The sequence below is a fragment of the Ceraceosorus guamensis genome (assembly GCF_003144195.1).
Source record: "Ceraceosorus guamensis strain MCA 4658 unplaced genomic scaffold IE81scaffold_61, whole genome shotgun sequence".
In the NCBI taxonomy this organism is placed as follows: Eukaryota; Fungi; Basidiomycota; class Exobasidiomycetes; order Ceraceosorales; family Ceraceosoraceae; genus Ceraceosorus; species Ceraceosorus guamensis.
Window position 1 is genome coordinate 1 of NW_020290056.1, and position 26,058 is coordinate 26,058.

General features: G+C 57.1%; 10 protein-coding genes across 10 annotated transcripts; 4 read left to right on the plus strand and 6 right to left on the minus strand.

The window, feature by feature from the left end:
• Positions 1-1,753, plus strand: IE81DRAFT_325360 (DUF1295-domain-containing protein). Its single transcript, XM_025514489.1, has 5 exons — positions 1-130; positions 291-562; positions 716-886; positions 1,068-1,142; positions 1,247-1,753. The coding sequence occupies exons 1-5, from the start codon at positions 14-16 to the stop codon at positions 1,455-1,457; spliced, it is 846 nt and encodes a 281-aa protein (XP_025367784.1). The 5' UTR covers positions 1-13; the 3' UTR covers positions 1,458-1,753.
• IE81DRAFT_325362 (hypothetical protein) lies at positions 1,625-2,544 on the minus strand. The gene has a single exon (XM_025514490.1). The coding sequence runs from the start codon at positions 2,132-2,134 to the stop codon at positions 1,853-1,855; it is 282 nt and encodes a 93-aa protein (XP_025367785.1). The 5' UTR covers positions 2,135-2,544; the 3' UTR covers positions 1,625-1,852.
• An 806-nt stretch (positions 2,545-3,350) lies between these two features.
• On the plus strand, positions 3,351-3,800 carry IE81DRAFT_349045 (hypothetical protein; the record flags this gene model as incomplete). Its single annotated transcript, XM_025516336.1, has 1 exon — positions 3,351-3,800. The coding sequence occupies one exon, from the start codon at positions 3,351-3,353 to the stop codon at positions 3,798-3,800; it is 450 nt and encodes a 149-aa protein (XP_025367786.1).
• A 2,840-nt stretch (positions 3,801-6,640) lies between these two features.
• On the plus strand, positions 6,641-8,991 carry IE81DRAFT_325365 (MFS general substrate transporter). The gene has a single exon (XM_025514491.1). The coding sequence runs from the start codon at positions 6,988-6,990 to the stop codon at positions 8,821-8,823; it is 1,836 nt and encodes a 611-aa protein (XP_025367787.1). The 5' UTR covers positions 6,641-6,987; the 3' UTR covers positions 8,824-8,991.
• Positions 8,992-9,563: 572 nt separating this feature from the next.
• IE81DRAFT_368121 (hypothetical protein) lies at positions 9,564-10,338 on the minus strand. Its single transcript, XM_025517125.1, has 2 exons — positions 10,252-10,338; positions 9,564-10,183 (listed from the first exon to the last, which is right to left on the minus strand). The coding sequence occupies exon 2, from the start codon at positions 10,173-10,175 to the stop codon at positions 9,600-9,602; it is 576 nt and encodes a 191-aa protein (XP_025367788.1). The 5' UTR covers positions 10,176-10,183; positions 10,252-10,338; the 3' UTR covers positions 9,564-9,599.
• Positions 10,339-11,047: 709 nt separating this feature from the next.
• Positions 11,048-11,673, minus strand: IE81DRAFT_214904 (hypothetical protein). The gene has a single exon (XM_025510996.1). It carries the CDS (start codon positions 11,452-11,454, stop codon positions 11,098-11,100), a length of 357 nt encoding a protein of 118 aa, XP_025367789.1. The 5' UTR covers positions 11,455-11,673; the 3' UTR covers positions 11,048-11,097.
• A 1,396-nt stretch (positions 11,674-13,069) lies between these two features.
• Positions 13,070-14,524, minus strand: IE81DRAFT_331488 (hypothetical protein; the record flags this gene model as incomplete). Its single annotated transcript, XM_025515254.1, has 5 exons — positions 13,070-13,144; positions 13,236-13,367; positions 13,478-13,723; positions 13,893-14,016; positions 14,121-14,524. The coding sequence occupies 5 exons, from the start codon at positions 14,522-14,524 to the stop codon at positions 13,070-13,072; spliced, it is 981 nt and encodes a 326-aa protein (XP_025367790.1).
• Positions 14,525-16,167: 1,643 nt separating this feature from the next.
• On the plus strand, positions 16,168-18,010 carry IE81DRAFT_331489 (hypothetical protein; the record flags this gene model as incomplete). The annotated part of the gene is made up of 2 exons (XM_025515255.1): positions 16,168-16,612; positions 16,806-18,010. The coding sequence occupies 2 exons, from the start codon at positions 16,168-16,170 to the stop codon at positions 18,008-18,010; spliced, it is 1,650 nt and encodes a 549-aa protein (XP_025367791.1).
• A 585-nt stretch (positions 18,011-18,595) lies between these two features.
• Positions 18,596-19,319, minus strand: IE81DRAFT_349050 (hypothetical protein; the record flags this gene model as incomplete). The annotated part of the gene is made up of 2 exons (XM_025516337.1): positions 18,596-18,857; positions 19,036-19,319. The coding sequence occupies 2 exons, from the start codon at positions 19,317-19,319 to the stop codon at positions 18,596-18,598; spliced, it is 546 nt and encodes a 181-aa protein (XP_025367792.1).
• Positions 19,320-21,165: 1,846 nt separating this feature from the next.
• IE81DRAFT_360905 (hypothetical protein) lies at positions 21,166-24,845 on the minus strand (the record flags this gene model as incomplete). The annotated part of the gene is made up of 5 exons (XM_025516722.1): positions 21,166-22,667; positions 22,745-23,474; positions 23,562-23,583; positions 23,960-24,647; positions 24,723-24,845. The coding sequence occupies 5 exons, from the start codon at positions 24,843-24,845 to the stop codon at positions 21,537-21,539; spliced, it is 2,694 nt and encodes an 897-aa protein (XP_025367793.1). The 3' UTR covers positions 21,166-21,536.
• Positions 24,846-26,058: the final 1,213 nt, after the last annotated feature.

Here is a 26,058-nt window from a genome sequence, read left to right on the forward strand (position 1 = left end):
CCCCCCGGCAAGCATGGCGCAAGCACTGGGATTGGGCGCAGGTTTCAAGGCTTTGGTGCCTACGCTGGCCATCATTTATGGAGGACAAGCAGTGGCCAGCGTGCCCGCCATCGCATACAAGACCGAAAAGGTAAAAAGTCAAGAGCGCATGCATGTATGCCGTGCTCCCGTGCGTGCTTCGTGCTCACACACACACACACACACACTTCTCCCTCGCTTGCCCTCTCCTTCACTCTTCCCTCCTGTTTCGCTCGGTCCACCCGCACCGGCACCGGCACCGGCACCGGCAGTTCTACGATCTGACAGGTTCGCTGGGATTCTTTTCAGGCGTAGCAGCCTCTCTCTACTCCCCTTACCTCACCCGTCGTTTCATCCAAGGCGACAAATCAGCCATCCTGCCCAATCTCCGCAGCTTTGCACCTAGACAGCTCATAGCCAGCGCTCTGGTCGTCGCTTGGGCCGCTCGCTTGGGAAGCTTCTTGGCGCTGAGGATACAAAAGAGCGGAAAGGATGAGAGGTTCGATGAGATCAAGCAGAGCCCTGTCAAATTCTTTGGCGCTTGGTGAGTGGGGTCGCGGTCGCGCGCATGTGTGGGTGGTTGGGACGTGGGGAGTGAGAGTGGCTTGCGGGAAGTGAGAGCGCGAAAGAGGCTTCCGCTTTTTGCTCACCTGCTCACCTGCTCACCTGCTCACCTGTTTGCCGGACCTCCCCGTAGGATGGCTCAAGCCACTTGGATCACCCTTACCGCCCTGCCTGTATGGCTGATCAACGTCTTGCCAGCCAAGGCTCATCCTGCGCTCGGCATCGTCGACGTTGCAGCGCTAGGTCTTTGGGCTGCAGGTTGGGGACTGGAAATCGTTGCAGATAGGCAAAAGAGCGCTTGGAGGTGAGTCGTTGTAGGCTCAGCGCGACGCTCCGCAGGGCGAGTGGGCGTGGCCAACCAGCGAGGCGTATAAGCGACTGCCGCGAGGATGGAAAAGGGCGATTGACGATGCTGTGCGAGTGGTTGTAACGGGCATGCAATCCTCACACCATTCTCCTTCTACTTCGCCCCCCACCCCCAACAGAGAAGCGCAAAAGGCTGGCAAGCACGATGAGAAGTTCATCAGCTCTGGTACCTGGTCCGTCAGTCGTCATCCAAAGTGAGTTGGACATGGCAATCGTTGGCCCCCACTGCGCATCCGCGCCTCTTCGAGAAAACTAATGTCTCTTCTCCCTTTGGCCCCTCCTTCGCTGCATCGCGCAGCTACGCTGGCGAAGTGACGCTCTGGTCTGCCCAATTCCTCCTCTCTGTCCGAGCACTCTCTTCCAGTTCCTCTGTGGGCATCCTGGGCCCTGCACCCGTGCTGCTCGGTCTAGCAGCTGTAGGACCGCTGTTCGAGTACTCGCTTATCCGCTTCGCAAGCGGCGTACCCTTGCTCGAAAAGGGCATGGACAAGAAGCTGGGAGATGAGTGAGTGGGCGGGGTTGCAGGTGCAGGTGCAGGTGCAGGTGCACGGAAGGACTGCTTGGGGTGGCGATGGTGGTTATGCATGCGCATTTGCGAGGGCGAAACCAGAAATGCTGAATTTGCTTCCTTCTTCTTCTCCTCCTCCTTCTTCTTCGCCCCTCTCTTTGACAACAGCCCCAAGTACAAAAAGTACAAGGAGACGGTACCCTGCTTTTGGCCAATCGTCGGATCTACAAAGTGAAAGCTGGGGCACGGAGACGCACGCGCAGCCAGCAATGCAGAGGCCGATGAGAAACTTTCGTGCAATGCTTCAGCAACTGCCGTTGTTTCTTTCTTTGAAGCTTTCAGCTTCAAGCAGGCGAGGGCGGCACGACGCAAACGACAATGCACGCTCTGTAATAGTCAAAAGGTGCGCGCTAGAATACGATGGAGTGATCGAGTGGGCGAGGGACAAGAGGTTTCGATCTTGCTTGCTTTGCTGGGGTGGGCGGGCAAGCGCAGAAAGTCGAAGCTCGTGATCGGCGAGGGGGGAAAAGAGAAGATGCTGCTGCGCATGGCACGTTCACTGTAGGTCTTTGTTTGCGGGAGCAAGTTTGAACATTTGACAAAGTCAGGAGCGGGTGCGAGAAGGGGAGAAGGTAAAGGGAGGAAGCTTGCGAGGCCCGAACAGACTTTAGCGCGCATGGATGGGCCCCCCGCGCTCTCTGTGCTTCATGGTCCGTGTGATTGCGCTTCTCTCCCCCCCCCCACCACCCCCTCGCCGTCCTTGTTGCCGCTGCTTGCTGCTGCGGCATTGGCGAGCAAAGATCGCCCTCAGAAGCAGGACTTTCTGAAATAGTCCAATAGCGAACGGGAAAGGCCGGGCGCGGGTGTATTGTTCGACGTGCGCTGCTCGCCACGCCCTTCCTTCCCCCTTTGGATGCTTCGTCCGGGGGCCTGCGTCCGGGGCCTGCCTGGCCTTTTTGGCGCATATCGTTCCACTGCGCAAAGGCGTGGATCCTGAGTGGCGAAACGGGTAAATCGCAGCTCGGAGGAGAAAGGGGGGCGCGAGAGTGGGGCGAGTGGGGCGAGTGGCGAACGGTGAATGGCGCAGAGCAGGGCCGGGGCCGGGGCCGGGGCCGGTGCCGCGTTTAGCACGGGGGGGGGGGGACCACATTTACGTATTTTCAAATGCCCTTGGCTTGGTTTTTTCAGAACGGATGCTTGCTTTTGTACGACCCGCCCTAGCGCAAGCTCTTCCGCCCATTGCGCAGAGCGCGGACGGTCGAAGAGACTTTGCGAGCTGGGGGGGGGGGGGAAACAAGCAAACAGGACGGCGGGCGCACCGCTTCGCGCTCGTTGCGGCGCTGCGCCGCTCGGCGTTCGCCAATACACAAGTTCGTGGGCGGGCGGGGCGAGGCAATGTTGGCGTAAAGAGTCCGCGCGCGGGTTCGGAATCGTGTGGAGAGGAGGGCGCTTCGACACGCCACTCACCACTGTCGGAAGCGCTGCGTTTACTGGCACGTTGAACATGATGCTGCATCGGATCATTCACGATTGGCGGCCGTTGGGTCATCCGCGAGTATGCTGCGGGGAGGGTGGGTGCGCGCAGCGCCCGACGTCTTGCACGGCTTGCACCCCTACCGCTCGACGCACATCTCTCTTTGCAACCAGTCCTGCTGTTGGACTCACACACACACACACACACACACACACACACACACACCCCGGCATTTCTAAGCTTTCGTGTGACCGTCTCAATATCTTGTTCCTTCGAAGTGTGGAACAAGGTGAGTCATCGGTGCGGACGTGTGCTCCATAGCCATGCGAGGCGAGCTGACCGAGCAGAGCAACGGAACCCCCCCGCCCCGCTTCGCTTCCGTAGATCTGACTCGTTACGCAACACGAAGAATCCATAGCGATGATCAGACTGATCAAGATATTTGCCCTCGTTGAAGTGGTGCTGGGCATCACCTCCAACGCCCAAGGGCAGCCCCTGGCGCAAGTTCGACGAGCAAGCGCGCAACGATTTTCATCCGAGCTTCGCACGAGTCCCTCTCTCGCCCTACCGGTAGCTGCTAGAGGCACCTCCTGGAAGCCTCAAAAGCAGCAGCAGCAGCAGCAGCAGCAGCAGCAGCAGCAGCAGCAACGACTTCAACGACGTTTTCTAGGCAAGCTTTTTTCTTGCTTTACAGGAGGGGCGTGCAAAAAGACGGTCAAAAGTCCGGAACATTCTCACAGGTGGTACGAAGAGCAGACGATTCCGGACATGACGCCTCACGACGATCACTCCATGGTCGGCATGACGCCAGTGATGTTTAGGAACAAGATCAGGTATCCCACTAGCCTTAGACCGACGGTCAGAGATTAACAACAACGAAAACGAAAATCAAGAAAGACGTGGGGGCGCCTCTTGAGCATGCATCGTCGGGCTCGGAGTGGGAGCGCACTGAGCGCCTCGCGCTGTGTAGCTCAGGACAGCAAAGACGACCAGAGATCATCATCACAAAGTCCCCGCCTCTCCTCGTTGCAGCCAGCTCTGCTTGGCGCTCAAAACCTCCTCTGCAGTCCGACGAGTCCGCAAAAGGATCTAGCCGGTGTAAGTGCAATGGCACGTGATCGCGACGCTTCAACCGTCCGTCCCGTCTGTCCGTCCGTCATTGACAAACCACCAAAGCGAAGCCTCGAAGTTTGCAATATGAATGCCCTTCACATGAACACTCGAGAGTGCGGATTTTGCTCGGCGCGAATGCGCGCTTGCGACTGTTATCGGCCGAATCGGTCAACAAGCTGCCAGTCTGTTTTCCCATCTCATCGAAGGACGCTTGATGGTGACTGCAATTGGGGGACTCGTTAGTGTGACGGTACGTGGCAGAAGAGGTCTGCTTATGTTTGCCCAAGCGTAACGCTTGATTAGAACCGAAGCAAGGGTCGGGGAACGATTAGTAACAGCCAATCACGAATGCTGCGGTTGCTCTTTCTGGACACGAGTTGGCGAATCGCCGAGAAAGTTGCAGTCTTGCTTTCTCAACTGCCTAGTCTGTCCCCCCAAGCCTCGTTAGTCGTTCCTGACATCTTGAAGTGTATCGGATCCTATTTTGTTCTGTTCCCGATGTAAGCACCGCTGGCTGGCTGGCTGGCTGCTCCTCGAACCCTGCACTCGAGACTGTTGAGTTTCGAGTTGCGGTTCCTCGCATCACATCCGCCATCGCGCGATCATTCTTTCCGTCATGAGAAGATGTGTGACTGCGTTGCGTCACGGTCCAACGATCACTACTACAATAGCCACGCAGAATGGCGAAGGCCAAAAATCCTCGAGCGAAGCCTTTCGACCGCGCCGGATTCACATTTCCCACGCTATAAACACCACCCCGTTGGGGGCGACGCTGCATGAGCCGGAGAAGCCCACCGCTGCTGCTGCTGCTGCTGCTGTAGCTGCTGCTGTTGTGGTCCCACTCGCATCTTTCGACCGGTTCTGATTCTGATTTCGATTCGCCTTCTAGTATTTTTTTTTTTTTTTTGATTTCTTGGCGATTGCCATGGAAACGAATGAATGGCCGCCCCAGCTCGAATTCAAGAATCCAGCGCCTCCGCTCACACCGCACCCTGATCAACGGCAAGTTCGGACCGTGCTCTGCTGCACCTGCACCTGCACCTGCATCTGCACCTGCATCTGCACCTGCACCCGCATTCAGCCGCGCAGCACAAGAACATGACAATCACCAATCGTGAATCGTGAATCGTGAATCGTGAATCGTGAAGCTTTGATGCGAGGATGCAACGGGGACTAATAATGATCGCGTAGGCCTCTTGCGCCATGCCATCTACTGTATGCCTCTACGACGTACTGTATCTACGGCTGGGCAATTGCCCGTAAAGTACTCGTGACTGTAAATGCAATCACGAATGCTCCCTCCATCTCAAGTGGCGCGAAAGGCTGTGTGTGCAGCTACGCTTGCTTGACCCTACCAATCGTGAATCACGAATGTGTGACCGTGGATGATCCCCCCCCCCTGTCTCGCTCGTCTCGGTCGGGCTCTTTGAATGCCTATGAGATCGCAAAGACTTGCCGTTCCCTCGCTCGCCAATCGTGGCCCGGAGCATGGTCAGCACAGTCGCGGTGCACGAGTGCACGAGTAATGCAGATCGTGATGTGATTCCCGAGTCGCTTACGCTTTGCATGGTCACGAGTCACACAGTCGAGTATAGCAGCGCAGCATGAAGGCCACGCAGCCATCTGCAAGCAGCAGGGTTTTGCTTGCTTGGCAAGACGCGCGCGTCATCGATGAAGCTGCGTGCATCGATCGCGCTACCGCGGTAAAAGAAGAAAATGACGTATGTATGCATCGTCAGGGACCCTGCAGGTACTGTATGCAAGCGCAGGCGCATTCGGCGGGCGGGCGGGCGGGCACGCGCCGCATCATCGCGCGATCGACGCTCGAGCAACTCTGACGGCTCATCTATAGAAAACGAAGATTTGAATTGAAGCGTCCGCGCGATCGATGCACAACCGAACCTGCATTTGGAGATTCATCAATAATTCTGATCCACTAGCTCACACTCACACTCGTGCAGTATCTTGCAATTCACAATTGAAAGCGGAGCTATGCAAATGCAAGCATGCTGCACGCACCTTCATCACCGCATCAAGTTGTCCGCACGCAGCCGCACCTGGCCGGGGGGCTGGCTGCTGCATGTACCGCTCCGCTCCCGCTCCGCACCTTCCCTCCCTCTTGTACCGCCCGCTGTGCCGCCCCGCCCTGTCCGCTCTTGACCGACGGCATCATCAGGGTTTTGTGATGTCAACGTGAATGGACCGCGTATTGTCCCCCTCAAGAAATCGCAAGTTGTGATTTACAGGACCCTCTCTCTCTCTCTCTCTGAACCGGCTCGCTTGCCCCGACTGTGCCCGCCTTTCGGGTGATTGATTCTTGTTTTGAAATACCGGCACCGGCACCGGTACTCAGACTGTAGGTGCAATATGCATGCATGCGCTCGGCGATTTGGCACATCCTCCTGCTGCTGCGAAGGGCCGCTGTGCTGTGCTGTGCTGTGCTGTGCTGTGCTGTGCTGTGCTGTGCACCTGGACTGAGCACTCGCACTCGCACTGTGACTCGCACTCGCACCCGCACTCGCGCTCCAGTGCCTGGGACCCGTTAACGCGAGGCCCTGCCTCCACCCCATGACACCCGCGCTCGCGATCGATCGAAGGGGGCTGGCTCCCTTCCTCCTCCTCTTTTTGAGCTGTCTTTGCCCCGCACCCGCACCCGATCTCTCGGCACGCCTCGACCTCATGAGAGATCAAAGTCGAGTCGCGCTGCATGGATACATAAGCACCCACGTCACAGACAATTCATCTTATAGCTAGCTGGCCTTGCGTAGTGCTGTTTACCACCATCCCACATCACTCGTCCGCTCGGCTGTTCGACCGTAGAGACGTGTTGGGAGAGCCCCCCCATCGAGTGCGCATTGCTTTTCCCACAGACCGCTAGAGCAGTAGCTCTTCGCACCCCCTCTCCTCCTGCCTCTTTGCCACCCGCGACCTCGATTGCTGCAAGATGGCAGCGGGATCGTCTAGCGACGCGTCGTCGTCACAAGTCGCACCTAGCCAGAGCAAGGAGATGAAGGACCCCAACGACACCAAGAAAACCGTCGTCGAAACCGTCGTCGATGCTGCCGTCACCACTCCCGATTCGGAAGAGACGCAGACGCAAGCGGAAAAGAGGGGAGAGCAGCAGCAGCAGCAAGAAGAAGAAGAAGAGCCAGAGGAGCCCATCGAGCACCGCACGAGGAGCGGCAAGTTTATGGGCAAGTTTGCGCCGGATGGTAGACGCGTGTTGACGGATGAAGATGAAGGTGCGGACAAGGTGCTGGGCGTGAGTTTCCCAGAGTGGAAAAAGTGGTGGATCATCACCGTCATCTTTATGGTGCAGCTGTCCATGAACTTCAATACGGGCGTCTACCAAAACGGTGTGGGCAAGTTTCCCGAAGAGTGGGGCTTGTCCGAACAAGGCGCGCGCGTAGGAGCTGCCGTCTTTTTGATCGCATACGCTTTCGGATCTCAACTCTGGGCTCCCTGGTCCGAAGAGCTTGGAAGGAGAATCGTCATGCAGATCTCTCTAGGTCTGGTCAACATCTTTCAACTTCCCTGCGCCCTAGCGCCCAACTACGGATCCGTCGTCGTTGCAAGGGTCTTTGGAGGTCTGTTCAGCGCTGGAGGCAGCGTCACGTTGGGAATGGTGGCGGACATGTGGGAAGCGGAGAACCAGGCGTATCCCATCGCCTACGTCGTCTTTTCAAGCGTCGGCGGCTCTTCGCTCGGCCCTCTCATCGGTCCCTTTGCCGAGGCGTATCTCTCTTGGCACTGGATCTTTTGGCTGCAACTCATCTTTGGTGGCTTCGTCCAAGCCGTGCACTTCTTCACAGTGCCCGAGACCCGCTCTTCCGTCCTGCTGGATCGCGAAGCCAAACGGCGGCGCAAGGAGGAGGGCCAGGAGATTTGGGGTCCAAACGAGGTCCGCGGCAGGCGCTTCACCGTCAGAGGTATCCTGACCACCTGGTTGAGACCTTTCGAAATGCTCTTCACCGAGCCAATCGTGCTTTGCTGCTCCCTGCTCAGCGGCTTCTCCGACTCTCTCGTCTTCGTCTTCATCGAGTCTTTCAAGCTGGTGTACGAGCAATGGGGCTTCATGGCACCGCGCACCGCTCTCACCTTTGTGCCCATCTGGATCGGCTACATGATCTGCTGGGCTTCCATGATCATCCCCATCGAGCGTTTCAAGAGAAAGGCCAAGCGCGATCCTGACAGCGTCACTCCGGAATCTAGACTCTGGTGGCTGCTCTTTACAGCTCCTCTGGAGCCCATCGGTCTCTTTATCTACGCTTGGACCTCTTTCGGACCAGATCACGGGCCCGGCATTCCCGTATACGCTCCCATGGTAGGCTCGGTGCTCGTAGCCATCGCCAACTACGCCATCTACATGGCCACCATCGACTACATGGTCGCAGCTTACGGACCCTACTCTTCATCGGCTACCGGTGGCAATGCCTTTGCGCGTAATGGCCTCGCAGGCGTGGCGACGATGTACGCCATCCCTCTCTACAGCAACCTTGGTTACCAGTGGGCGAGCACCTTTTTGGCTCTCGTCGGCATCTTTGTCGTCATTCCCATCTTCGTATTCTACTTCAAGGGAGCCTACGTGCGCAGCAAGTCCAAGTTTGCAAACAGTCTGTCGGACGAGAGGAAGGCTAGAGGAGGTCATCGTGTGGTCGAGGATGAAGGGGAGAACGAGTATGGCGATATCGAGGGTCTGCATCATAGACGAACACATGCAGAGAAGAGAAACACGTCGGCGCCGGATGTGCAAGACGAGAAGTCGGCAACTGTGGCGTGAGCACCGCCCCCCGACTCCCTGCATTATCATTTCCTTGTTCATATCTTTGCGCTCGGTGTCAGCACGCCCTTTGTACCCATACGATTCTCTGGTGAATGCACAGTGTCTCCATCGTTTTTTTTTGGGAATTGAAGCACACCGCGGCAAATCGTGCTGCTTTCCAGTCCGAGAGCGCGTGGTTTCGCGACGCACCAGCTGCTGATCTTCTGAGTGCCGCCGAGACGACGATTTATTTGAGCAAGAGACCTGTTCAGCGCAGCGCTCACCTTACCGCCTTTCTTCATGACCTCATATCCGAATCAAGTCTTCCATCAGAGCGAGCTGGTCAGAGCTCCGAGGATTCGCTCGTCACTAGGACATGGTAAACGGCGTTCACCCTTGCCAGCTGAGCCGAGCCAACGCTCAGAAGCAGCAAGCTCAGCTCAGCTCAGCTCAGCTCAGCTCAGCTCAGGGCCCGGTCGTTCAAGGTCTCGTAGACAGGCCTGTTCATTGACTCTTGGCCCTAGTAAGATGCAAACCCGCCACACTTGCGCAAATGCGAAGAAGAAACTTGACCCTCGTGCCGCGTTTGCCGGGCGGGGGCTGACTTAGAAGCGCCGACATCGGCGTAAGCGTAGCCATGGCGCGAGTGCGAATGACTCTCTGCCAGCAGCCAAAAAAAAAGTCGTCGACGTGCATTGTTCGATGTGGCAGAATCTTGCATATGCCCAGCTTCCTGCTGCGGTCCCTTTTTGGGAAAAAGCCGTCTTTGAAAGGCGCCGCCCCGCGCTCGACGCTTACCATCGCGTGCTGGCTGCTTTGCTTGGCCTGGGACCTGCTGCTGCTGCTGCTGCTGCTGCTGCGAGGAAGCCAGAAGATTCGGACTGGAGCGTCGATCCTTTGAGCTTTTGTGCCTGTTTGTGCGCTCGAACCGACTCTTTCAGATCGCCCATGCTGTCATGCTCGGCTTTTTTGTAAGCGTAGCTCGATAGGCTGTCAGAGCTGATGCTGTACTCCGTCACCGGCGAGCCTCTGCGAGGTGGCGAAGGTCCTGGATCGCTAAAGTCCGTCTTGCCACAGCCTAGGCAACTCAAATTACCTCCTCGCCAAGTCGTCGTCGTCGCTGATGCTTTTTCTTCCTGCTTGATGAGAACTTTTTTGGCAAGGCTCGAAAGGAGTGGCGCCCTTTTCCAAATCGACGACCAGGAAGGCGTAGCAGCAGCAGCAGCAGCAGCAGCAGCGTCGGGTTTTGCTTTCGAGACCCGCGTGTCCGGCGTAGGGGGCGTCTGCATGGCGTGGGCAGATCTTGTGCCGAGAAGAACAGCAATGACGAGTATGTGAATGCTCGCAGCGAGATGCAGTCCTCGAGACATTTTTGCGACTAGTGTGGATCGTCCTCGGTCAGCGCGCCACTCGAAGAGAGGTAGGGCTCGTTGTAGAGCTACTCACAGGCTCGAAGGGAATCTCAAGGCAAGTAGGACTGATCGTAAAGACTTGGCAGAAGCGTCGCAGACCTGTCAATGTTGAGAAGAGAAGAAATGAGCTGCGCGAATGGTGTAGAAGAGGATGTTTGCAAAACTCTTCAGTGGGTTTCAGACACGGACCGAATTGTCTGATGCAGCAGAACAAGTTCAGATGTGGCCAACTGTCAGCACCCTAACGCCAAGCTTCACGGTGGGCACTTTTTCTTCGTCAATCAACTATCCTCCATCCACGCGCGTGTGTACCGGCACGGCAATGCTCGACGGATGGGCGCCAAACGCCAATGCGCACTGCTATCAGCAAAAGCAACTACAAGCAGAGCGCCGCCACCCTAGCTCAGCCGAGAGACGGCGGTGAAAGACACACCCGTCAGGCGTCGACGCTCGTCGTTGCGCTCGACGAGCTTCCCTTTTGCTTCAGCTACTAATCCTCCCGCGTTGTGAACAACCGACCTGAGGAGAAGGTGTCACACTCGCGGCTCTACTCGTATTTCGGACCGTCTGCATGTCTTGTGCGAGCTACGTCAATGATGCGTACAGTGGTATGGTAGGTAGCCACTCGGATCGAAGTCCCGCAGAGTTCCCTTGCTTGCAGTACGCGCTTTGTATGACGTGTCCTCAACGCTCGGATTCGTCTCGAAGCAGCCGACCAATCGGCAGGCTGTCGCCAGGCTCTGCTGAAGCGCAATCAGAAATCCGGCCTCAAAGCTTGTAAAGCCGTACCATCACCCACTTTTCCCACTCTTCCACGCTCAAACCGAGCGTTTCGTCTTCATTGCCTCGGAATCCTCTTGATCGCGCATAGCTTGACCTCTCAGCCCATCCAAAAACCTCTCGGCCGTGGACCTATCCGGCTTTCCCAGTTCGAAGGCTCGAGCAGTGGCTTCTTTGGTGCTCGCATCGTACATGCCCTTGATGCCGATATGAGTCGGCGTGCGAATCTTGCCCACGATCTTATTTCCGCGCACCGCATCGTACAATCTGGGTCGACCGCCAATGTAGATGGGTCTTTGAGACTCGATCTGCTGCAATCCCGCCGAAGCGGGCTTGTGCTTGACCAAGTGGGATCGTAGAAATGTCCACTCTTCACCCGGTTTGGCGTAGAAGGTGCTGCCCGTCGCATGGGACAGGGCGTTGGAAGATTTGGCCGATGGAGCAGGCTGCACCACATGCTCCCTCACCTCCTCTCCACTCCTTTGCTTGCCCCACAAACGCTTGTACTCCCATCCATTCTCGTGTTACATGTTTCTCGCGGCCTTGAGCAGAGGATTGGCAGCAACGTAATCCTTCATGTCTATCTTGAAGGAAGGGAGCTCTGCGACTTGCGCTAGCTGCGTCGACGTCGCCTTCGACTTTTCATCCAAACCGTGCTCTGGCGTATGGTTGTCCGAGTGCGCGAAGATCTGATGATGCGCCTTGCTGTTCAATCTCACGTGTTCGGACACGCGAAAGCAGTCGAGGCACTGCATTCGTTTGTTTGTAAAGAGCTGCGTATCAAAAGCCTGTATAGACTTGGAGACGAGGTGCGCCCGGGGAGGAGCATGTACTCACCTCTTTGATCAAAGGATGACCCACCACGCAAGCCGCCAGAAGGAGCCCGAGGACAGCTTGCGGAGCCCAAGTGGCTGCAGCCGACAAGCTCGACCTCATACCCAATGCTGCTTCTCCTTCGTTGCTAGAGACGGGGATCTGCTAGGCGAGAGAAGCGAAGGCTAAGAGCGTCAGAGAGGTCTTGTCCGAAGCAGCCGAGATCGCACTGCAGAGCACAAGAGCACGTCGGGCGGAGTCGTCGCGTCAAGAGGTCCTTGCCCGATGTTGTCGAAGGGCAAGAGTGGCTGCACGGAGTCGCAAACGAAGCAATACATCGACTTGAACGAAGAAGCGCCCTCTTCCACACTAAGGATCAGGGAGAAGCACCTTGCAAGTAAGCGAGTCGGTGCGGATTGCGATCACAAGTCTACCGACAACCGACTGCGCTTCATGGCCGCTAAACGATCACCAAAGAGCAGAGATGTACGGCGCGCTACGGATCATTGCTTGGTGGCGTGAAGCTCCCAGTCTGTGCTCTGTTTTGGTGATGCGGGTGCACAGATGCCATGTTGCTGGGGTGACGACAAACATTCTCGGCACGTGCGCACGCCGAAGCCAGCCGTCTGAGAAAGAGGCCTTTTCCATCCAAGCACGACCCGATCGGTACAAGGAGGGCCAGTGCCGACGTGAAGCGCAAAGCGAAAACAAGACCGATTGCGATTGCAATGTACCCCCACCCCCGCTCCTGTGCGCTTCGAGATGAAGAACCGTCAAGTCGATGATGCCCTTTTTCACACTCCTTGCACACTCCATGCAGGTGCGGTGGCGACCAGCCGTCGCGCATTGTGCTCCGCACTCGGCAGGTCGAATCCTCTGCATCATTGCCCGCTCCACCTTGCGCGTCCTTCGCGATATCCGGTCCCCCCGCCATCCCACGCCACGCCACCCACATCACCGCCGCCGCCGCCGCCGCCGCCGCCGCCAACCCAGCGATCCATCGCGGTGGAGATCAAGTTGACATCGATGCTGGTTGATCCCGACGCAGCGTACCGCCACCGGGACGAAAGATGGTAGCGTATGTCTGGTTGCTAGCGGCTAGCTAGCACCCACCACTCACCACTCGCAACAACATAGCAAAACGGGAGCATGCGACATCACGCAGAGGGCGTCGAGATCAGCGCTTAATTCCCCTTCACACATTCCACAAGGAGCGCATCGACGCGATCAAGGAGCAATCGAATGGAATGTCATGCCTTTCATCGTCTATGCCTAGGCTTCTTGCTCTTCGCTTTAAAGTATCCCCTGCCTCCCGAAGCGTTCCTCTCTTGTTGCTGATGTGCACAGGGCGGTGCGGCAGCGCCAAAGTAAGCTCAGATGTCTTCTTACCACTGGCCAAGCCGCACAGCTCAGCTCACTACTCACCTCGTTGAACTTGCGCTTGGCATAAGCCGCAGCTTCTGAATCTTTCACGACCTCTTCCAGTGCCGAGGTGCCCGCACTGTACTTTGGCAAGATGGACCCAGGTTCGATCTCAGAGCCCACGATCCTCCCCAACTGCAGCATCGCAAAAGGGCACGCCAAGTCAGGATTCCTTGGACGCACTGCTCTTTTCGCGAGCACAGATCCCCGCTTCTGCGCAACCTGCGCTGCCCGCAAAGACTCACCTGCGCATACTTTGGCATGCCCTTCTCCACCTTGCCTCCACCCTTGTAGAACCTCTTTGGATCCAGCGCATTCCTCAATCGGATAGCCTGCACTTCTCTTCGCATCTCTTCCGCCGTGCGTCCCCTAGGATTGGTGGCGTACCTGCTAGCTGCCAAAGTGCTCGCTCCCACGCTGCCCGATTTGGAGTCCGCGCCCGGAAATGCCGGCATGCCGTACCAGCCGGGACCGGCCGTTTGTGCTCGTTTCTGAAAATTTTTGGGGGGGGGGGGGAGGCATTGGTCAGCCGCGCAAAGTCAGTACGTTGCGAAGGGTGTTGATGCGACGATGAATGCACAAAAACAAGCGCAAGGAAGGTGCGAAAGTGCCTGGGAGCTCACGCATCTCACGCAACGTCCGCCCCCCCTTCTCACTCACAACTTTTGCCTGCCTCTTTTCTGCTCGCGTCCTTTTCCTGCCAGAGTCGTCTGGCACGCTCCTGCCACCGCTCAGCTTGGCCAAGTGCGAGTCCACCGCATCTTGCTTGGCTTTGCTCTCGTGTCTAGGATGTGCAAAAGTCCATGCGACGGCCGCGTATGCTATCAGCGGGCGCGCGCACAGTGTGGAGGTTCCTTTCACGAACCCATGGCCGCCGCATACACTCACCTTGTCAGCTTGTCCTGCTGCTGCTCCGCTGCCGACTGGTCCATGCTGTGCGCGCCTCCGTGCGGATGCCTATGCCCGCGCAAGCTCAGACTGACCAGATCCTCATCGCCGTCCAAGCCTGCGCTCCGCTTTGATCCGCTCTTGGCTTGCTCAGCAGCAAGAGCAGCTCGGAACAATCGCTGCACCTCTTCATCCTCGTCCTCGTCATGCTCCTCCGAACAGGACACGTCCTCGTCCGAGTCTGCGCACGAGTTTGAAGCGCTGGAGCTGGAGCTGGAGCTGGAGCTGGAGCTGGAGCTGGAGCTGGATGCAACATCGCTCGCGCCTTGCCCATTCACCCCATTGACCCTGCCATTGGCAAATCTGCTGCTGCTGCTGCTGCTGCTGCTGGGGGTGGTAGGCATGGCAGAACGAGATGACAGGAATGATCGCGAGTGGAAGAGGAGAAGGGGATTGGGCGGGCGCTTGATGTCGAGTGAATGTTGAATGAAGCGGGAGGATGTCGTCTTGATCGTTGCCGAGGATGAAGCTTGCTTGGCTTGACAGTGTTGAGTGGCATTCGATCCGCCCATCCCACTCGTGATCGCCCTGCACTCACGACTCGGCAAAATCGTGTATCGAGAATGAGAATGATGAATGATGAACGAGCGAGCGAGCGGCAGCATCCAAAGCAGGGAGATCAAGGGATGTGACGATTGAATGATTTCCTCATTTTTGATTTCTTTGAAATTCGCGCCGTTCTTGAGATGAAATTCTTGCGTGGATTCACGTGATTGACGCGATGCACCACAGCCTCATGACAACCATGAACACAACTTTTCACGTGTTCGGCCGAGTTGAGTGAGCCACACGAAGACGCACCGCACCGCACAGCACCGCACCGCACCGCGCACCGCACCGCACCGCACCGCACGGTCACGCGACCGACCGTCGAGTACTCGATTCTTGATTCAAAAATTGATTTGATTGCCATGGCAAGCATGCATGCATGCATTCATGCTTGATCGACGCGACGATGAACATGTGCGCACGCGCTCACAACGACGGTCAATGAGAGCGCACGTTTGCTCGCGTGTGCGTGCTGCGTGTGCACGTCCGCGTGACCAGACCACATCCACACCCACATCACCACACCACACCACACCACACCGCACCACACCACACCGCACCACACCGCACCACACCGCACCGCACCACACCACACCGCACCAGCAAAACGTCGGCCGCCGGCTCGCCTCGTGTGCTCAAAGGCGAGCGCACGCGACATGGCACACACACGCGCCCATGCGCCGGCCTGGCGGATGCTGCATGCTGCATGCTGCATGCTGCTGCTGCTGCTGCTGCTGCCAGTCAAAGTGCCCACCTCCGGTCGGAGACGGAAGGCAAGGATGGTTTGGTAGGCGGGGTGGGCGCACTCGCACGCACGCACGCACGCACGCACGCACGCACGCAAATGGCAATCGATTTCTGATTCAAGTTTCACATTTGCATTTGTGTGATTCGCATTCAATTCCCAGCTGTGGTGATGGTGGTGGTGGTGGTGGTCATGATGAGCACGCTGCTGCACATTCATCTCATCTCATCCAGCTCCTCCTCCTCCTCCTCCTCCTCCTCCTCAACTGCATCATCCCTTCAAGCCACCTTTCACCTCACATCTCTTGACTTGCTCTTAGAGGTCGTCACTCATCTCTGGTCGCGAGCGAGTCAGTCAGTCAGTCAGTCAGTCAGTCAGTCAGTCAGTCAGTCAGTCAGTCAGTCAGTCAGTCAGTCAGCAAGCAAGCAAGCAGGCAGGCAAGGCCAGGCTCGTGATTCGCGCAGCTTTACAACCGCATACAATCCCAATCTCTTTCAGCAATTTACCACCCGCACTCAAATGTCGCTCGGCGTAAAGACGGCTCACATATCGTCGGCGTCGGCATCGGCGTCGGCAGCAGCAGCAGCAGCAGCAGCAGCAGCAGCAGCAGGGGCCTCCTCTGTCTCCTCCTCCTCCTCCTCCTCAACATCGACACCGCGAAAGCGAAACAATGATCATCTAGCAGCGCTCGACATGCAAGCCATGCAAGCCTTTCCAAGCACCGCCTCTTCCTCCATCGACATCACACCACCCAGCAGCAAGGTCAAAACGCCGCGGGATAGCAAGAGGCGAGCAACGCACTCGCAGATCGAACGAAGAAGGAGGGAAAAGATCAACGAGTGTCTGATCACGCTTTGTCAAGTCATTCCTGCTTGCGTGAGGGAGGTGCAAGGAAGAAGAAGGGCTGCTGCTGCTGCTGCTTCTGCTTCTCATGATGGTGATGATGATGATGATGATGGTCACAATGCTTTGCATCGAGGTGTCGCAGGTGCTGGTGCGGATGGAGCGGGTGCGATGGGGAGTGGAGAAAAGGCAAAGAGGAAAAGGGTGCGCAAACGTAAAGAGGGGAAAAAGAATGATGACAACAAGGAGGAAGAGCTGGGTCTGCACAAACTCGAAGTGCTTACGCACGCCATTGGTGAGCTTGACTGGTGGACTTGGACGAGTGGGCAGCTAGGCAGACGGCAGACGGCAGACGGCAGACGAGAGACCGGGGCAGATGAAGTGCCAGCCAGCCAGCCAGCCAGCCAGCCAATCACTGACCCATCCATCCATCCATCCATCCATCCATCCATCCATCCATCCATCGCGCGTCCTCGCCTTTGGTGCAGACTACATCTACGAGCTGCAAGCACGCATCGCTGAGCTGGAGAGGAGAATGATGACATCGCATCCATACCCATCTCCATCTCCATATCCATCTGCCTCGCCCGCATTCACCCATTTCACCGCCACTCCTTCGCTCATGAGCGCATCGTCCACAGTTCTCACCTCCCCTATCATGTCCCTCTCCGCCGAATCTCCTATTCTGCGCAGAGGAAGCAGCAGCGGTAGCGGCAGCGGCAGCGGCAGCGGCAGCGGCAACGGTCTTGCGGCGTACAGCGTTAGCGGTAGCAGTGCGCATTCAGCAGCTTACAAACACGATGCGCGAAGACCGAGCACATCGCATGTCAACATCAACGGTGCTACTCCCGTCTGGCCCATGTTGCCCAGCTCCGTCTTGCCTCTTCCTCCTCCTGCTGCTGCTGCTGCTGCTGCTCATTCCACCTCTGCCTACAGGCGCCACGACGATGGGCGGACCAACAGAGAGACCATCAAGACCTCCCCCTTCATCAACGCTTCCACAACCTCCTCCGCCACATCGCGGTCCACCAGCATTTCGGCATCCGCATCCGCATCCGCTCCCGCCTCTGCCACCTCTTCTCCCAATTTCGAAGCCGTCGGATCTCGCAAACGATCCTCCACCCATTTCCAGCCTCTATCGTTCAACGACGGCTCGCGCGACGTCAAATCTCGTCCCTCTTCCTCTTCGAGCCAACAAGATGCGGCGGCGGCGGTCAGCGATTCGAGGAGCAGGGCGGCCAGTTCCGCAGCTATGCAAGTCCCCGCACCTGCGCTCAAGCAGACTCAAGCGACGCCTCGCACCTTGCTCAGGGGTCTCGCACCTTTACCTCTGGCACAGCGCACGAGCAGAGCGGAAGATGCCGAACTCTTGTTGAGCTTCAGCACCAGTCCTGATGCGCTCAGACCTGTGCAGAGCAGCGCGACGGACGTGAGCAGTCTTGGGAATAGGCTCGGCGGCAGCAGCGGCAGCAGCACCTCTGCTTGCGCTTCTGGTCCTGGTGCTCAGAGCAGCAGGAGATTGTCAACGACGACGACGTCGACGAGCTCGAGCAACGAGGGCTTTCTGCACCCCTCGGACGCTACCACTGCGACTGCGACTGCGACGAGTCCCGAAGCGCTCAGACCTGTCAGCAACGTCAGGCAACCGCCGCATAGCCCCGCATTGCCTCCACCGAGAGTCTCGGCAGATTGACCCTTGTCGTCACAAAATACATGCCACCGCAACGCGACGCGACGCCTCGGCCCCCTGTTTTGCGACGGGGTCGTGAGCGTAGTTCGGACTTTTTTCCCTCCCTCCCTCCTCCTCCTTTCCCCTTTCCCTTCTTGTTTGGATGAAGACTAGTTTGCCACGTCGCTCGCGTTGCGTCGAACCATCATAAAAGTTGCTCATGCTCGTGCTCGTGCTCGTGCTCGTGCTCTCTCTCTCTTTCCCCCTTTCTCTCATCACCAAGCATGTACATTTGGAATCCATTTGCGGTCATTATTGGGATCACCCACCTTGTGAGCTAGCCTTACGAAGCAAGCTCATTGCTCTCTCTCTCTCGACGTGTATCGTTGCGAGTCGAGTCGGGACATTGACCAGACGCGGGTATGACTCGATGCAATTGACGGTGAGGCATCTTACGCACGAGGAGAAGAGGGGTCCAAGGAACGATGAGAACAAGATCAAGAAAAGGAAAGAGGGGATTACGAAGACGGGGTCTCGCCGCCGTCGGGGTGCGGGCGGCCCCCTCTTTCTCCCACCCCACCCCACCCCCCTCCCTCCCTCTCTCTCTCTCTAATTCTTTCTCCTGGAAAAAGTGATTTTGCTCTTATCCTCTTCCGGATCCTTGGCCAGCACACCGTTCCAGGCCCAGTTGATGTAACCTCCATCGCCGTACCGCTTGATCCAACCATCTTGAAATCCGTACACTTCGTAACCTATCGTGCCGCCCACTTGAATGTCCACCTCTTTGTGCTCGTGAAACCAATCCACGCCTTTTGTGCCTCCTGGGTGGAAATCGTGCTTGGGATGAACGATCAGGATGTTCGTATCCGGGCTGTGCGGAGGGGGGGGGAAAGGGGGAGTCCAAGTCGCGACTTGGTCAGTTGTCAAGGACTTTTGCGAGCGCGGGATAGGATAGGGGCAGAGAAGGTCCCTTCCTTCCACTTGAAGAGCCATCGCAACGTCGAGCTGAGCTGAGCTCAAGCGAGCGGAACTTGGCGCGCGAAACTCACTACTCTTTGGACATGTCGTTGACCGTATCCTGTGTAAACCTGATACGCATCGCCTTGTCCTGCTTCGCCTTCTCCACAAGATTGCCGATGACTTTTTCAAGCAAGCGCGCGAATCGAGCAATCCCTTGAACGATGGCCGGCGCTAGTCGCTTGTCCAGATGCGCGCTCGTATCGTACAGCGCTAGCGAGTTGGACATGTAATCCGTCGGCATGGCTTTGCTCGAGCTGCTCAGCAGCGTCAAGCTCAGCAGAGCTGCTAGGGCGAGCAGTCCGGCGAGACGCATGTTTTGAACGCGGGAAGAGGTGGGATGATGGAGGGGGCTGAGGCGAAGATTCAAACGGTGGGTCTGGGCCGTAGTTGGAGGGCGATTCGAAAGGAATTCCTTTTGAGGCAAGGAGGGGGAACTAGAACCAGCTAGTTGTGTGGGTAAGAATGAAAATGGGGGGCAAACGGGTGGCCGACTGAGGCCTTGAGACAAAGGGAAGGGAATGGCGGGGAGGAGAGGATGGAAAGAACCTGCTTTCTTGGTGGGGGGAGGAGGGGAGAGGAGACTTGCGAGCAGGGGATGGTAAAGTGAGCATCTTATACACAGTGCACCCAATGACGAGCGACGTAGCGCAATCGTAAAGGGAGCTCCTTTCCTGAATCTCGCCTTGCCGCCTCCCCCTTACTCGTGACGGCTGACTGACTGGCCGAGAGGGAGTGAGTGGATGGATACTAGAGATGAAGCACCAATAAGCCCCCCAAGCCAGCACCTCGGCGTCGAATCACGAGGTCGGCTATCAAGGATGCGCCGTACGTGCATGCACTACTCGTGACTACTCTTGACTACTATGCTCGCACTGTGACTGTTGATGACGAACTGCTTCCTTATCCTCCGAACACACACACAAGACTTGAAAGTCCGAATACTCCGAGACATCACCGCGCCCCCGCACCGCCTGCGACTTGTTGGTACGGGTACATTGCACAAGTCGTGATCGTTGCTGCAACTGATGACTGTGAAGCACAGCATGCCGCGACACACACACACAACAAGCCTCTCTCTGCTGCCTGATGGACGCTTAATTGCGTGCATGCACGCCTTGCACGCACAACGCGTACAATCAAGTCGTGACTCGTCGTGAAGTCAGAGTGAAGGGTGCGGCGGAGGGCAGTTCTGTGCCTCGATCGATCGATCGATTGTGAATCCAATTTGACCGCGTGGTTATGCCGCCCTCGAAACGCGCTAAGGTGCGGGCGCGGGTGCGGGTGCGGGTGCGGGTGTGGGTGCGAGTGCCGGGCGTGTGTGAGCAAGTTTCTTGAGGTGCCGCGAACTCACTGCATGCATGACGACTTGTCACGCAAACTGCGAGTTTGAGTCACAGATTGGGGCCCGGGTTTCGCGAGCAAGGATCATAAATGTTGAGACTCATCGACTGGGCAAGTCGCCATCCAGTCAAGTGCGGCTGGCTGCTGGACCTCGTGATTCCAGCATGCAAATGATAGCCGAACGCGAGTCAAAGTTGAGTGCTTGCTTGCTTGCGTTGCATGCACCAGTCTTGAGTGACGCTTCGAGCTCCTCCATTGCCGAGAGCCGACCAAGTTGGCCAGCCAGCCAGCCAGCCAGCCAGCCAGCCATCATGCAGGAATGCAACAAGGCGTCAAGACCTCGTGCTCCGTCCCTCCTTTTTCCTTTCCTTCGCTCGCATCCACGCCGTTACCCCCCCCCGCGCCGCACGCCTCGATCTTGCAAAACGTATGCGTACGCGCGTGAGTCAAGTGCTTTGCCAACATGCATGTTACCGTATAGCGGCCTATTGGCGAAACTTGGACATTCACATTCACATTGTCGTCATGACTCGCCAACTAGCTGTCGACTCTGACTGCGACTCAGACTGGTGAGGTGACCGCCACACGAAAGACGACGCCATGCAGCTTCCCTTACCAGCATGCATACACTTTTGCTAGCGCGCGCGCCCCCGGGATGTCGCGGCGTAGTGGGCGCAATCATGCATGACATTGCAGCAATCAAACTTTTTCTGGGGCCTGCCTGCGTATACATGCCATGCAACGAACGACACGCGCGCTTCGTGCGTATAGTGCACCGTGACGCAACGTCCATCGATGCTCGTCATCTCCGCTCACAATCTCACACACCCATCCACGCCGCCCTGATGTCGCCCAGCATGCACAATCTCTGTTCTGCATGCTCTTGCAAGAGGATTGTGCGCGGCATACAGTCGAGTCACGAGTCAATCAAGGTGCATGTTACACTCCTCCACTCATTGACCAGGTGGAAGGCAGGCAGGCAGGCAGGCTGCGATTCACGTCGAACGCTTGAATCACGTCTCTGAGCGCAGCATCGGGTCAAGACAAAGCCGCAAAAGACCTCGCAAGTGGTCCGCAGTGACGTCTCGTACGCCGAGCTATATAGCAACACGACGTCCCTCGCCAAAAGTCCCAGTCACGAGTCGCTCCTGCAGCGTGGCCCATTGGTGATGGCAAGGATGGAGTTCAATTACTTTTTTCGTCGAGCGTCTTCATGCGTGCGCTGCGTGCGTCCCATGGTCGGCACGCGGGGCTCGTAAGGCGAACGGCTCCCCTTGCCGATCGCTGAATAGTGTCCGACCTGAGCCAGCTCTTTGCTCAATTCCGACATGTTCGCAGCCTTCTCATCGTTGTAGTATCGAATATCTGGAGTCTGCACACCACCTTTAGCTCTTCGGAGTGTGGCCTGGCCGACTCGCGTTGATGGCGCCCAAAGTCGGGTGGGATGTCTGATGTTGTCAGAGCTTTCAATGGGTGACACCTTCATCCTTGCGTCCTTGTCCGACTTCGATTCCAGGTGCAGCGCATCTTTTTCATCGACGAACACGTCAAAGTCGTGCTTTGGATGCAGCAAGACTTGCCTCGTGCCGGACAATGATCGAGCAATAGTCGCGCCGTGCACGCTCGACTCGGGGGTCCCGGCTACGCGAAGCTGTTCGACTCTTGCGCTGGACTGGCCGTGGAGAGTCGTCCCGCTCGTCTTGACGTGATCGTCGATTGACCGCTGATGTGCTGCTTCCTGAAACGCGTCTTGGGCCTGCTCTTGACCCTGCACAACATACGGTTCCTTTCTACTTTTGCCCATCTTGTGATCAAGCTGAGCCAGCGTTCTGCTCAGCCTGCCCATGTCCGTCGGCTCCGTCAGTCTATAGTGTCGCAAATCATGCTGTACCAAGGCGACCGGGAATTTGTTGGAATGATGCATGATGACCACCCCTTCAGGCGCCGCCCAAATGCGAGCTCGCCGTCCCTCCGAGTCTGGCACAAAGCCTTGAAGCGCAACACGCTTCGAAGTGCCTTTTGCGGAATGCAGCTCCATCCTGTCCTCCCAGCTATGGCTATGGATCGTCAGATCATGGCCTGGATGCAAGAGCACTTGCGCCTTGCCCGAGAATGTACGCGATAGCGTTGCACCAGGAATCACAGACTCGGGTGTGCCTGCAGGAATCCTTATAGCGCCCACTTCCGCCTTGGGATTCGCCCCCAGAGAAGGACCGTGCACCTGGCGCTGATGAGAAACGACCTCCTCAGGCTTTATGAGAGGCTGAATCACTGAATCATTTGTGGCCTCTTTGCCTATACCAGCGAACAATCGGGTCAGCTGTGCGAGAGAGAATGTTGTTCATCGAGTAAGGGAAGCGTGAAAACAATCTTCTGCAACCTCCGCACCAAACTCACTCTCTTTAAAGTGGAAGGCTCGCCAGGTGACATGCGTCGATCCATACGCGCCGGCGAGTTCGATTCAGATGTGAATCGCACTGGCGAGTGGCTTTGCCCCGACCCCTGAAGGTGAACGCGAGAGGCGGGCAGTTTGAAGGTCCTCCCGATAAGGGAGTTAGCAGGAATGTGAGCAAGACTCTTCGACCACGCGAGCGAATCGTCACCAGGATGGCTATCGTAAAATCTGACGTCGGATCTTCTGTACTCGACTAATTCCCTTTGTCCGTGCTGATTGATTCGTGTAGCAGGATTAAAGGAAGGCCATTCAATGTTGCGCAAAGGCACCCAGATGCGTGTCCTTTGCTTGAGCTCGGATTCCGGCGAGTGAGGATCATAAGGTAAGCTTTTCGTGCTGACTGGGCCCTCTTTGGCTCTCAAGAGCTCGCCCGTCGTTGCCCCAGGATGCGCTTTAGCTACAATGTGGAGCTGCTGCTTCGCGGCATCCACCTCCATCTCGATGTGGTGATTTGGATGCAGCAAAATTTGACGCGAGCCTGAAGCTGTCCTCGACAGGCTAGCGCCAGGCAGTACGGTGTCGGGATGACCAGGCAGGAGGTTCGAAGTGACCATCGACGTGCCAGGCTTTACGCCGAGCGTGCTTCCACTGTGGTAGCGGTGATAGCCTCCCACGAACTTTTCCTCGTCTTTCTCAAGCAGTGGAGCCGCGTGATCTTCTGATGTAGCGGGTCTACGGAGGACGCGTGACAACTTTCTTGACAGGAATTGGTGTCAGCATCCTTCAAAGTCCAGTATCCACTGAACGGGCCGTGCTGACCTTGTTGAGAGGCTGCCTCTCGCTAGTGAATAGGCGCCGCTGTAAGCTGTGTGTGGACGGAATGGAAGACTCAACCGTCCTACCCGTGAATTTGTGGGCACGTCTCACAAACGTAGCCCGCTTCTGCAATGCAAAGCGACCACAAAAGGATAAAGGATGTCAGCGCAACGGCGACACAACGACCAAAGACAATGACGCGAATTTCCGTAGCATTTCACTAGCGCTTGGACAGACTCAAGCTCGACTAACGTGTACAAGCGTGGAAGCGGCGCCGGCAACGGACTCGTCACGACGGTTGAGCAAATCTCGACCGGGTGGGCTTCCCGGCGCTCGCTGATGCAACCCGTCACCCTCGCCATGGAGAGGAGACCCATGATGCGCCGGAATTGCCGACCCACTGTCTACTACACGAGGTGACGAGTTGCCTTGATGCGCGTCAAAGTCGTGGTGCTCGTCCATGTCGAAAGCTTTGTGCTTGTCCTTGCCAATGTTGGTGCTGCTGGGGACATGCGCAGAAGCGATCGACTGTTCTCCAGCATCGAAAGGGCGCTTTGGTTGGTAGTAACGCAGCTCTGGCAGAGGGAACTTTCTCTCGCGTTCAGTTCCAAAGTATGGGCTCGCGGGCTTATAGTCGACGTGATAGTTTGGAGGTGACCACATGACGGTGGGCTTGCGCTCCATGGATTCCGAAAGCGACCACTTTCCGGTAGCATTGTCTTTGACTTTCAGTTTTGGCACATCCACATCGTCGTACTGAGTATAAGACGGATCGTGGCCTGGGTGGACGAGAACTTGCTGTCTACCGGAAGCCGTGTGGGAGAGCGTCGCGCCAGGCAGAGTCTTGTGGGCTACACCAGGTGCAAGAGGCTGCTTCGGTCTCTTCTGCCACCACTTCACTGCAGGCTCGCTCGAACTCCCCCCAGGAGTCTTGATTGCCGTGGTTCCCACGGACTCCAGTTCCCTATCGGGCGCACGTGAGCTGCTGCGCCAAGAGGTGATGCGGCGGTAGGAAGCAAGCAGAGGTTTGCTGTTGTACCACTTGTCCTCCGTCGCTGCGGCGGGGGCAGCAGCACCGTCTGCGGCAGTCTGTGGGATACATGACGCGGTCAGTGGCCTCCGAGTCCGACACGATGGCGATGCTTGAACGGTTCTCAGACTCACTTCGGGCAGCTTGGCAGCGCCGAAAAAACGGGATCCCCCCAGGGGAACTGCAGATACCTGCAGTAGTGCCTGCAGAAGGGCGAGGCATACCAGACCTCTGAGAAGATAAGTGTTGAAAGGCATTTCGTGCAAAAAATTGCCCACCAGTGGGTAGTGAAGGCAAGGAGGCGAAGTAGGCGAACACGGGCACGCGTCAAAGTGCCGTCTTGGGTACTGAGGAGACGGAGAGAGATCAGACGATGGACGAATCGCTTCACGCCCTGTTAAATACTTTTGGTGGAAATTTGGCAAGTCGGATGATGATGTTGGAGATTGCAGGTTGCAGGTTGCGCACAGCGTCCAAGGCTATGTGTAACAGCATCTTGTCCGCTGCCATATGTGGCAAGCGCCCCATCGACGGACCTCTGAGGTTGAATGTGATGGCAAATTCGTGCAGTACGTAGGATATACCGCCAAATTCGGTCCTGACGGAGATTTTTCGGGCAATCAGCCTCCGCGTACTCGGGCAGCGGCAAGGCGAGAATCTCGCGGGTGAGGGCGCGCTGACTGACTGCGTCGCCGTACCCATTGTGGCACGCAGGTAGCCATGGCTCCTTCAAGGTGCCTCGCGACACCCGCAAGTCGTGATGGTATGGCGTTCAAAGGGGTGCGAGACCCCACACCTGTCTAACATACTTGCTGTGCAAGCTTTGACTCAACCGAGACGTGCCACAGAGTCGCGCTGTGAGTCGTCATGATTGATGAGTGGCAACCGCTGTTGTGCGGATCAGCATGCGAAGAGGGGTGGCGCGACACTCCATGCCTGCGCATCTCACAGATCCCGCACGGCTTGAGAGCCTTCCGCCGCCACTTGACCATTCGCACATCACACTGCGTCTAGTGCCGTGATCAAGAGCAGCTGCGACTCGGTGCTTCTCCGGACGCTGTCACCTTCGACATGCGACGTGACGAACAGCCGCTTGCTACCACGCCGGAACCGACAAGGTAGCCCGCCACTGCGCATCAATTGAGCCAGAGCCACATCGTTCATGCTCTTGAACTCTGCTGAGTGGCGAAGCTTTTTGACTGACCTTGCATTACCCTCCCATGATGCCGCCTTGAGGCTTTTGACACCTTCAAGCCCTGATTCGAGATCGGACCGCGCGGCGCGGGGGCAAGTCCGCTCACGACTCAGACTACCTGTGCTGTATGCCTAGATCCACGTGATTTATAAAGGACGCAAACACACCTGAGGACTGTGACTGGTGCAAGTCGAGAACGCTGGAAGGCTTACAACGTGAACTCATCCATCCATGATGGAGATTAGAGAGCAGATGGCAAAGTGGTGCGCAACGCG

Coding starts and splice junctions, on each gene's coding strand:
- IE81DRAFT_325360 (XM_025514489.1), top strand. CDS start 14: ATGGCGCAAGCACTGGGATTGGGCGCAGGTTTCAAGGCTTTGGTGCCT. Junction 563..715: donor GTCAAATTCTTTGGCGCTTG/GTGAGTGGGGTC, acceptor ACCTCCCCGTAG/GATGGCTCAAGCCACTTGGA. Junction 887..1,067: donor AGGCAAAAGAGCGCTTGGAG/GTGAGTCGTTGT, acceptor CACCCCCAACAG/AGAAGCGCAAAAGGCTGGCA.
- IE81DRAFT_325362 (XM_025514490.1), bottom strand. CDS start 2,134: ATGCGCGCTAAAGTCTGTTCGGGCCTCGCAAGCTTCCTCCCTTTACCT.
- IE81DRAFT_325365 (XM_025514491.1), top strand. CDS start 6,988: ATGGCAGCGGGATCGTCTAGCGACGCGTCGTCGTCACAAGTCGCACCT.
- IE81DRAFT_368121 (XM_025517125.1), bottom strand. CDS start 10,175: ATGTCTCGAGGACTGCATCTCGCTGCGAGCATTCACATACTCGTCATT.
- IE81DRAFT_214904 (XM_025510996.1), bottom strand. CDS start 11,454: ATGTGGTGCAGCCTGCTCCATCGGCCAAATCTTCCAACGCCCTGTCCC.